The 12,018-nt window shown below is 37.7% G+C and overlaps 1 protein-coding gene across 1 annotated transcript; it reads right to left on the reverse strand.

Moving 5' to 3' along the window:
- Positions 1 to 213: 213 nt before the first annotated feature.
- On the reverse strand, positions 214 to 1,566 carry LOC137639248 (uncharacterized). The gene has a single exon (XM_068371538.1). The coding sequence runs from the start codon at positions 1,564 to 1,566 to the stop codon at positions 214 to 216; it is 1,353 nt and encodes a 450-aa protein (XP_068227639.1).
- Between the last annotated feature and the right edge of the window lie 10,452 nt (positions 1,567 to 12,018).

The raw sequence follows: 12,018 nt of genomic DNA on the forward strand, positions 1-12,018 counted from the left end.
GTGACTTAGCCACATAAAAGCAGACCCAGTGTCCCATGCTATTGATGTCTGAAGAGGTTTCCAACGTATTTGCGATGAAGGTGATAGCTTCCTCCCTGTATGACCTCAACCTTATACCTCCCACATGATCAGAAGAAAATATGCCTACGTAATTCACTAATTTCCCCACCCTCCCCCTTAGAGCTCTAACCAGCTCTCTAGTATCCATCAGTCCTAACCCCTCACATCACAATGAATAATCCTGTCCGCATCAATCGATAAAATACCCGTAGTATCTCCAAAAAGCATAATGAGATGGGGTGTCGTTACTGCTGTAGTCAATTTTAAAATGATTCGCATACTGGCTGATCTCTCTACTGGTAGAGCTTCTTCCATATCCTCATGTACGAAATTAAAATTAAAAATGGTTCTCCCCTCCGTAAAACTATCCAGGGATATAATATTCTCATCATCTATGCCAATAGCCTTCCGAGATTCATAATACGCCTGCACAACTCTCTCTGGGAATGCTGCGTTTATATTATATACGGTACTTCCGTTAATGGTGATATGTATATTATTTACATTTGCATGGTGGAAGAATAATGGGTTTCTTGTATAATCCCCTGAAAAATGTCTCATATCAATTAGTGCTAGTGTCATCTTGTCTGGAATGCATGAACCAAAAGGTTCATCTATCATTATTGACGATTCATTAATCCCAACAACGTATGTCTTATAAAGAGACTTACTGAATATGTATTGTATAGGCTTTGATAATAATGACTGATTCAACGCAGCCATTGCGTTATAATGAGGAGTGACAAGATCTATCCATAACTTCGATTGCTGTATTGTCAGATTATTTAAATGTCCCTCCTTATCCGTGTTCATAACCCAACTATCATTCGCTAACTCTAATCGAATTCTCAGATTGACAAAATCCATTAGATACATGTCAATAGTTGCTAAATCTAGTAATATTGGGAAGTATGTGTTAATTCCATAGATTTTAAGCTTGGGCATCTGCTTAACTTCCAAACACTCCCCCTCCTTAGATGTATCATCAGTATATTGCCTCGTAATCCCGTGCTCTTTACAATAATCATCATAGAAATATCCACACCTCGCTATATTCTCGAGTGAGTCCGGCTTCACATTCATCAACATCTTCATATAAGATAAATAATTGTATAAAGGACATGACTCGACCATCTTTTCATTCAGAAAGACGGATACGGACTTGAATAATGTATTACTCACCCCGTTTACTACTCCCACATTTTGTGCCGCTGTTAAATTGACACCATTTCTAGTGATACGAATGAATAATTCTAATGTTATACTCGATAAATCAAGAAAGGAACCGACCACCCCATTCACACGAAATTCTATATACCTATCAGACAATACCTGATTAATTCCCACATTACTGGGCATGAAGTCTACCCTCTCTTTAGAATTAATTGAACTTTCAATTAGTCGCTGCCTGTTAACATTTGGATATGATTCAGATATTCCTGCCATATACGAGGATACGGGAATCTTATTTCCCCTTCCTGGGGTATTCGGTGTCATTCCAGCCATGATGTGAAGTTAAAAATTCTGCTTAGTTATGAAATGAGATTAAAGAAAGAATACAAACCCTATGATGTCCCACGTCCTAATGAATGTAGAAGGTTATACACATCATTCTTATGCAATCTCCGCATTCCTCCAAACTCCTTCTTAGTCTTACGAATCACTTTCAAACTGCTTCCTTTTTTTGCCTTCCTTCTCTTTCCTGAACCTTTTAGAAGTCATAACCCTGTTGACTTCAATGCCTGAACTCCATGTTTTTTTAAAGATTCCTTTAATGGTCTTTCCGCAGTGATCATATCGGACATTACAGCCCTACCAAATTCCTTAGCTGAAGGATTGAGAGCCTTGAATATAAATAGTAATACCCTCCTAGCCACCCCTGATATAGCTGACAACACACTTCCTCCCCGTCTTCGAGTCGGATAAAATATTGAAATATCTTCTAGCCCACCACCTCTTCTTAGGGGTGGAGAAAGAAAAAGCCTCCTAAATTCCTCTTCTGATGGTGGAATGAAGGTCAGTCTCATGATCTTGATCGTATCTACTCCGAAATAGTAATATAAAAAGAAAAAAAAAACTCTGCAGTAGTACAGCCTCCTGTGATGGTCAATTGTCAATTAATGCTAGGTACATCGGTATTTATCATTTTATTCACCTAACCCTGACATGGAGGACGCAGGTCACGCTAGAGTTTTCAACGAATCTTATGATTCTCCCATTCTGATCCGTGATGATTATAGATATTTGATCCAACACCTTTGTATTTAGAGGTTTATATAATGTGTTATGTATACCTCTATTCTTGCCATTATCTATATGGAAACAGTCTAAAATATTTACAAGTCTGCCAGCAAAGTAACTCGGCTGTATCACATCCGAATAAATATACATATAATCAACTCCACAATTTTCAGATGGGAATGTATAGCTTGAAACCTCTTTTTTCTCTCCTTTTCCATAGATTATATATTCTGTATCAGCTCTGAAGCCCAGCAGATTGGATGCTTCACTGCTGAAAGTTATATGAATTGTCTGCACATCCCCCTTCCTGGATGAATCACCCTTAACATATTGTATGGTTATTTTTTTCTGAGTGGCATCCCATTTGAATATGGTGCTACGTTTAATGAATGCTGAATACCTATCACTAAAATAAACCTTTAATTCCTCATTTAAATCGTCGTTTAAATTCTTAACCAACTTCTTCATATCCCCTGCCATGACACTAATATTAGGCGTATATGCATGTGTATGTGCCGCCATACTTTCACCAGTGGAAGTATTATTAGCAGACTGGTATCGTGTATGCACCTTGATATGAAACTGTGTATTATTCGACTTTATGGCATAGTACTGAATTGGGTGCATGATAGACACGAGACCCACTTCATACTCATAATCATCCCCCAAAACTATCGGTGTAGCAATCCTGTTAATAAATCTACTAGGCTTGTTATCTGGATATGCATCTAAGCAGCCTATACTGGTTAAATAAAGCGTGTGGTCACCAGACATCTTCTTACCCTACTGAGGAGGGATATTTCAGTGAGTTCATATTTATAACTATACATACAGTATACATTTTTAGGAGGATGTAATTGAAACTCAATAGTTTTATTCACAACATTTTATTTTTGAAAAGAAATAGATTGAAAATAAACAGAAATGGTCAGGCATGCAAATACATTGACAAATAGCGACATTCAACCTCTCCTCTGTCAGCCCCACAGGTATCTCTATTTTCTTCATCAGCCTTAACAAAATTATTTACAATTTCTAATTTTCTTAATGGCCCCAGAAGATTGGATATAACCATATCCCCTTTATGTTTTTCATCCAGACTTGAAAATAACTTTTCACCTGCGACGATATAAACAGTCCTCCCTTCCAGTTCTTGATTAAAGGTGAATATACTCGGTAGATAGTAGGCCAGCCATTTTGCATCAATTCTTCCTCTCCTGCCAATACCTAATGGGAAAAGCACATGTTGAACGTTATCAAATTTCTGCTCATTCAGCTTATCCTTCAAATTTGTTAATGCACTGTGGAAGTGATGTAATCTCCGTTCTTCTGTATCTTCGCGAAGTCCGTTCACGTGATGTAAATCTTGGGAATACGGAACACTATTCCTTGCATATGGGTTATTCTCAATCGACTCTCCTATACCATACTGAGTTATTAAAGTTGCCACGACTGGGTTATCCACATACAAATCAAGCGTGGGTGTGTTCAAGATGGCCGTACCCGGCACACTCCTATCCCTTTGACATGCGTAACTTGTGCCAGGCTTTGTATATCTCATCCCTGCCACATCTGCATAGGGGTATGCCTCCATTACATCCTTCACAGCCCCAAAATTCTTACATGCCACCGCATTTATGGCAGTGACTATGCAGATACCTCGCTGCTTGTAGACAGGGCTGGTCAAGGATCCGAATATTACCTTGCAGGTGCTACTACATTCCATCTTGAAGAAAGCTTCAAAACTTTTGATTGTCTATGCTCCTTCACCCAAATTATATACGATTTGCTTATCAATCCCTCCCCTCCTCCTCCTAACGACGTGATATTTCATGTTCCACCTTATCTGAGGCTACGCTTGTAAACAAGTTCATCGAGGTGTATACTCATCTTGTTATCTTCAATTAACATGTAATATCATGTTATAACTCCTTCCATCTGATTACTGTCCTATCCTCCGCTCCTTATAGAACAGGTTATATCACGTTTCACGCGCCTCGTTAATAAGGAATCCAGGAAATATCCTGATGGGGATATTTATTCTTGAGATTTCTTTGATGTATACCCCCTCCCTTTTTAATTTCATAGACAGTTTTTAGCTGCTTTATTAGAGCTTTATTTCTAATCATCCAGTGAGGTATATTAGCAGTTTTTATTATATATTCATAGTTATTCAGATATTCATCCTCAACCACTTTTTTACCGTCAAATTTTTGTATCACATCTAAAATATTGTACTTATTAATCGGTGAAAGGAGATCCCCATTATCATCCCATCTCACGCTAACGGACCTTTCTAAGTACTTTAATACACTATTAACATAAGGTATTCTCTGCTGAGTGAAATACATGGGGATAATTTCAGCTAGCGAAGGCCTGCTAATGGGGTTCTGGCTGTTTATTTTGTATGTCCTGAGAGGAATCGAATTATTCTGCAGGACATTCCTCACATCTCTTATCTTGGGCGCTATAGTAGTCTTAACCATTTTTTGCGGACTATCCCTATTTCTCTTCCGACGTTCAATAGTCTTCAAGGGGATATTGCTGCTATTTCTGACCTTTGCCTGATATGATACATTCAAAGTTTCGGGTTTTTCCCGCACATTTGAAATGTCATTTCGTCCCCCCTCATCAGATGTCTTTTTTCCCATCATCCGCTCGTAAGTAAGTCTTGGAATTAAATACAATTCCCTCATGACTTTTTTTTATTATTAGCTTTATTTGAGGGTACTTGATATTAGTCCTGCCGCTAGTGGTAATAATACAGACAGAATAGCTCCACCTCTCCTACTTTGGAGAATTTTCTTTTTCTTATGTATTGGGGTTTTCCTCAGTGCAATTTTCCGCACTTCCTCCCTGTATCTCTTTAATCTCCTGATATTATTCACGTCCTGTGTCAGATTCTTCTTCAAGAAATTCTGAAATATTTCGGAAATTGTATTAATATATTTTCCTCCAAGTACAGCTATTATTTTACACGTATGTTTGGCGGGTAAATGGGATAGAAAAATAATGAATTCCTTATTCTTTTCTATTAGACCCCTCCTTTTACAGCTGGTCATACTTGAATTATATGTCTTTCATCAAGCCATGAATTAAAGTGGTCTGGGTATCCACTCCACTTAACTAAATACTTCCTTTTGCCACCAAGCGTTTTTCTCCTCAACACTAGTATATCATACAGTTCAGGTAGAGTCGTTGGGATTAATTCTTCTCTATAAAACACACCTTGAATTTCTTCACCACTTAAATCCTCCAAATAATAGACAGTCGGTTGCTGACTTTTGTCGATCCTTCTTATCCTGAAGATCTCATAAGTATTCTGCACTGTGAAACCACTTCTGAAGGGAGCATTCCTTTTCTCATCGGCAATACGTACAGTTCTTCCAACACTGAGAGTGAAACTGAATGTCTTTTTAGTCTCATCATTCTTAATATACATCCTCGCAAATTGCCTTTCCACATCTTCTCTTGCGGTTAGTACATGAATCTGATTGGGGGTCTGATTAGCCCCTAACCCGCGATGAGGTGAATCATTATAACTGGTAACAATGTAATTTAACACATTTATATAAGTGAGTGTATTATTATGAGTTAAGTGTTTGTGAATTTTACTCTTCAATGTTCTAAATACCCGCTCAGCAATTGAAGACTTTATCTCTCTTGAATATACACTATACAATTTTATCTTTTTCCCATCAAGATATTGACGGACATATCTATTATAGAATTCCCCTCCCTCATCAGAGTTCAGACGTGACACTCCCTTAAAATCGTCACTGTCGAGGACAGTTTTGAGTGCCTGCATCACACTAGTGCCATTTTTCTTCTTTATGGGTACTACTTGAAGATAGCAGGAAAATATATCAATAACAATTAAAAGATATTTACAACCACGGTTGTATCTCGCAAGTCTCGACATGTCAGCGATATCACAACCAGCTATAACTCTAGGCTTGGGTGATAGTACTTTCCTGCTTGTGAACTTCTTCCGCGTGATTTTATGTAAGGTATATGATGACTGGCTTTCTAGAAAATCTCTAACAGTACTCCTAGTAATGTTTTCATCCACCTTTCTCGCATTTTTAAACAATGTCTCTACACCACCGTAGCTATTCGGTGACTTTTCAGTTTCGTAAAGTCTTTTTAAAATCGAGTTATGCCTTCTGCTCACCATTGAAAAATGACTTGATACTCAGTCTCCCCTACTATGTTAGTACGAAGTTGCAATTCTTCTGGAGTATTCGGTCCCAGATCAACTAATAAATAACCATACTTATTATGAGATAAAGCCCTTTTATATATTTCAGTAAAGTCAGGACCCTTCCTCTTGCCATACAACTGACGTCCGAGTATTTCGATCTGACCAATATCCCTATTCCTCATTAATATATAATGAGAACAATTCAGACTTATACTTCTGCTAAATTTACCCGAGTGGAATACGTTCTGGGTTATAAATATTACTGAAATGTTTGAGTGTCGACCTACAGTTAATGCTTGAGTGACAAATTTATTATCACACGCCTCTATAAAGCAATCATCAAGGACGAATAATAAGCCTAAATCTCCTACAGCACTGTCTGTATATTCAAAAGGATTCAGGATCTCCCTACTAATTCTAAATGTATTTCTAATCCCGGTATGCCGCCCTAAGGGATGGTCGTCTACTCCACAGTATAGGATAGTGTGAAAGACTTCATGATATTTTTCGATAATCTTTTGAGTCAACTGTGTTTTCCCTGAATTGCTATATCCAGCTATTATTATCCTGGATGGGGACGAAAATATATTTGTCACGTCTTTAGGGAAGTTTGAAGTTGTCATTGTGAAGGTGTGAATGCCAATGAGGAACTATTCAATATATACATATCTATAAATTATATTATAGGGGGGTGTTCAGTTTAGTGAAACACTGGATTTATATATATTTTTTTTTAATTTTATTTACATTTATTTACAGTTTCAAAGTTTTTTATTTCCTTCATTCAAGTGGGATGCTATTATATAAAAAATTGTCTTTATTTAAATCTGTTTACACGAGGTGTTTTTAATGTTTCCATTATTCGGGAGTGAGCTACTATAAACATTATGGAAATTATAATGATGATGATGATGATGATGATGATATTCTATTTTTCTTTTAAACTAAATGAGTTACAGATGCATTTACAGACTCGAATCAGGTCAGTGTCACAGTCAGTGCTATTTACCATGAGTTAGGGGTGAAAAGGAAGGTATTAGAGGAAAAAAAAAATTAGAGGTATACAGCCGTAGCAGGGGGTAGTGGTTAAGAGGTGAAATCTTCGCCTTCCTCGGGAATTTCAACCTCTGTGATAATTATCCTACCAGTCTGTATACCCCTTCTCTTCTTGTGTGAATTGATATTGTTGTGCATTCCTCTCCGTTTGATGCAACCTGTTGGAGAGACACCTATCTGTAATGATACCATCCCGGATGTAGAGGGTGAAGAATGTGTAGGAGGAGGAGGAGGAGGAGAATGTTGACTACGTACCCTCCTTAGTGCATTGTTATTTTTACTCCTTTGTCTCATAATAATTGGTTTCTTGAGAAATCTTTGCAAAGAAAGAGTAGGATTAGGTCTTGGAACAGGAGGAGGAGGAGGAGGAGGAGGAGGAAGAGGAACGGAGGGGCGAGAGGTGTCCACACCGAGTGTGATAGCCGGAGGGAGGCATGAAAGTTCATTAACCCTTCCAGCCATATCATCACGAACCTTTGGATGACCGTATGAGTAAGATTCATATGGCGTCAAGTAATATCTCTTATCTTCGTAGGGAGATAGGGCTATCTTACGATTACGGGTTAAACACATAGTCCCCTCAATATTTTGCAGGCTATACACTTCTTTTGTCAATATATCACTCCCCCCTATGGAATCCTTATATTGCTGATGTTCTATAGAATGTTGGATTGACTGCTGAATACCTTTAAGAGTGTTAGATCGGCTATTCATTGTCTTTTAAGAGTATACTTTAGGCTTGACACCTACAAATTCGGTAATGTGGTCATTTGCAGTCTCAAGCTTTAAGAGACCAAGACTCCCCTTCTCTCTTGCATCGTGAAATTGATGATCTTCGGGAAAGTTACTTGAGTCAAAATATTCTTTTAAAGGGCCTTTTAACTCATCATCTAGATTTTCAACTTCCAAAGTAAAGAAGAAACTATCAGTATCCATGTAAAGCAGCTTTATCTTTTCACCGTATAATCTTACGAGGGTATCATAAAAGAAGTCATACATAATCTTCTTTGATAAGTCTAGGATAGAGAAACCAATGTATATGGGAGAATCTGCCGTAATATTCGTCATGGTGTGATTTAAAATTACTCTATCCTCACTGATGACATCAACAGACTTGAATGTATGTTTAGAGATATTTCGGAGGAGTTTGTCTTCATTGTCGACGATTACACTCTTGGTTGAGTAGTTTAACTGATTTTTAATCGTAACCCCAAAGAGAGAGTTCATCATAACTTTTATAGTTGATTTCTTATCACAATCTGTCTCCCTCGCGCGCATAGCCACACATCCTGCTATATACTCATGAAGGTAGTATTCCTGCCTGAATTTATACACCCTTTTGATAGTCGAAATCTTTAACCCTAACCTTATGAGTGTTTGCAAGAGGGGAAGGCATATTAATTTATTATTCATGGGGAGGTGTGTACCCACTAGCTTCCTATTTTTTCGGGGGATGTTAATATTCAGTTCCTTGAGGAGATCCTGAGAATATTTAGAGATCATATCCTTTGTGATATTAAGATGTTGCATGGCAAGGGGGAAGGCATCAGTTCTCACAGCCACAGAATCTTCAACATTCTCTGTGTCACATAGAATAAAATATCCAATATCGTCATGTGCATCAATGGACAAGATATCCCTTTGTCTGAAAGCATCCAATTCTGAGAGGGATAACTCTGAAATATCATCAAGTGGCATTCTGAACTTAGCCATGACGGTTGGGTAAAGAGAGGTGAAATCTGCATACAGTATATATTGTGATTTAGTCAATGAAGGATTAAAGTTAGGATTTATGGATATATTGTCGGCAATTGCGTGACGACGGATTAGACTGCAGAACCCTCCTCGAATATTTTCTGTGATAAGTTGATACAACTCTCCATCACTGATGAGAGGTAGTTTTATACATGTTCTACAGAGAAAGGCTTCCAGAGAGAGAGAAGTGCAGGTTAGGAAATATGTGCAGTCTAGGCGGAAAGAAGAAAATAAGGCTTCTCTCCATGCCATAAAAATATCACACAGCATTGCAACATCAACTAGTAAGTATAATAAGGTATAGTCAAGGAGATTACAACATTGCGAAGCCTTCCATACAGATTTGATATGTTCGTAATCATCTTCAGAAATTGAGGAACTCGTCAACCTATTATTGAATTTAGTTCTTGTTGGGATACCATCTTTAAGAAGGATGTCTAACCTCGTAACATAATCATAAGGGTAGAATTGTTTGCCAGTCTTAAGTACGAGATCCTTTACTTCATCTGCATATCCTTCCAACAATCGTTTTGATATATGCAGTGAGCCATTATTACGAATATGACTCTTAGCTAGATTGGAAAGGCTGCCTCTTATTACATTGACTGAATCTACGAATTTTATCCTGCCTACAGTGCCGTGATAAAATTTTAAACCGTCATTCTTCAAGATATCAAATCTAAATTGAGGAGAGGCATGCTTTAATATGAGGGGTAAATCATAGGACAAATTATGTAAGTATACTCGGAGGGTTGGAACGACATCCTTAATGTTAAGATTGCATTTATTACATAGAGCACTCTTATAATTATCATATTGTAAATAATGTAGATGATTCCGGTTTTTGGGTATATTCTCATTAAATTTAACTTTACATACATCACACTCCACAGCCTCTTTGAAATCCCTTAAGCTTTTCTCAGTTATATGAAGGGGATATTTTGACAAACTCTCGCAAATATCCTTCCAGTCACTTGTCAGATTATTCAGCATCACATCGATGCAGTCTTCCCCGTGACCGATTCTATGACTTACATACTCGCATGTTCTACCATTAACAATAACATACGCATAAGCAAAGGGTTTTTGTTTAGCTATTATTTTCTGATCTCCAGGTGTGTATATGTTATACGCCTCGAGGTCCATGAAAGCAATGTGAGACCTTTTAAGTAAGGCAGCCGGGTTTTTAAAGGTTTTGTACGAGCCACGTGGTGGGTAAGACACTGTTGTCATACTTTGACAGGAAGATGTGTGCAAGTGACAGAGGTCATCCGAGGAAAAGAATGTTAAGCATTTCTTGCATATACTTTGAACCCTCTTATGACGTACTTGCCTATGATAACTGCATAGACACTTCATGAAAGTAAGCAGGTTTCTAATAAGGGCAATGTGAACATCATTTATTAGTAGGAGAGGAACAAAATGAGTGGCTGATGAGTTCCGTCCTGTCCAAGCTAAATGAACGGTGTAATGTTTTTTATTATTTACTTTATTGGATTTCTCTATTTTCTTCAAGGTATAGATGTAGATGTTAATGTCATTATCTTTCTCAAGAGTCTTTAAGCTTTCCCAGGATATACCTGCTGTTGGGTTAAAGTTAATATTAATATCACCCCCTATTTTATTCCTAACATCTCTATGCAAATGCCCTAGCTGGATTTCGGGCTTGGCTGTAATAATAAAAAATGCAATTAGGGAAGTGATACGGCAATTATAACCGCTATTAATATTGATTATATTCTTGGCTCCTCCAACACCTGCAGAATATGGGGTAAAGTGACCAATATTACCCAATTCTCTACGACTGACAAATAGCTCCATAACTGCTATTTTCCTTATATTCCATCCGGATCCTTCAACTGCATTCATTCTTTCCTCTAGCATGACAGGTAGATTTTCCAAAGTCTGATTAATGAACTCATCCTCCTCCCCCAGGGTGACTATGAAAGGTGTTGTTCGCAGGTAAAAGAAGTTAGAAATATGAGTCCCGTTGTCAGTCATTTTACTTATTTCTATTTTCAAGGTGAGGGATATATTTCCCGAGAATCTGTCAAACTTATTTAAGGCCGTCTTGATCGTCTCTATAATTAATTGTCTATGACTCGAAACACAGTTAATAATGCATCTGTAACTCACCGCATTTAGGGGTATGTCGAAGATTCGGAAGACGTTGTTCTGGAACTTTGGACGTCCGGCAGAGTCTTCACCATTCTGATGTTGCGAGGAAGTAGGAGGCTGTCGCCTACCACCACCAACATGGAAGGGGACAGTAGAAGAAGAGGTGGAGGCAACATCACTATTAGGAGACGGGGAAGAGGGGAAAGGCTCACCGGATTCAAGATCCTCCAGAAGAGCTTCAGTGCTTGACTTTACTTCTGCCCAGTCATCTCGTGTTGGCATCATTTCGTAGTCAGGCCATCGAAGTAAAATATTGCAGTCCTCATTTATCTCCCTTAGTTCCTGTGACGAAGGGCTATGAGGGTGGTTGACATCTCTATCCACATTAATGTCACTGCCTTCACTCATAATTCCTGGGAAAGGTAAAAGGCACGTTTTGAAAATAAATAATTGTCATGTATATATATATATATATATATATATATATATATATATATATATATATATATATATATATATATATATATATATATATATATATATATATATATATATATATATACTTTTCCAGCTTGAAAGAGGTT

This window comes from Palaemon carinicauda, chromosome 4 (genome assembly GCF_036898095.1).
Source record: "Palaemon carinicauda isolate YSFRI2023 chromosome 4, ASM3689809v2, whole genome shotgun sequence".
Classification (NCBI taxonomy): domain Eukaryota; kingdom Metazoa; phylum Arthropoda; class Malacostraca; order Decapoda; family Palaemonidae; genus Palaemon; species Palaemon carinicauda.

Bases quoted from the DNA above. Each gene is read 5' to 3' on its own strand.
- LOC137639248 (XM_068371538.1), bottom strand. From the start codon at position 1,566: ATGGCTGGAATGACACCGAATACCCCAGGAAGGGGAAATAAGATTCCC.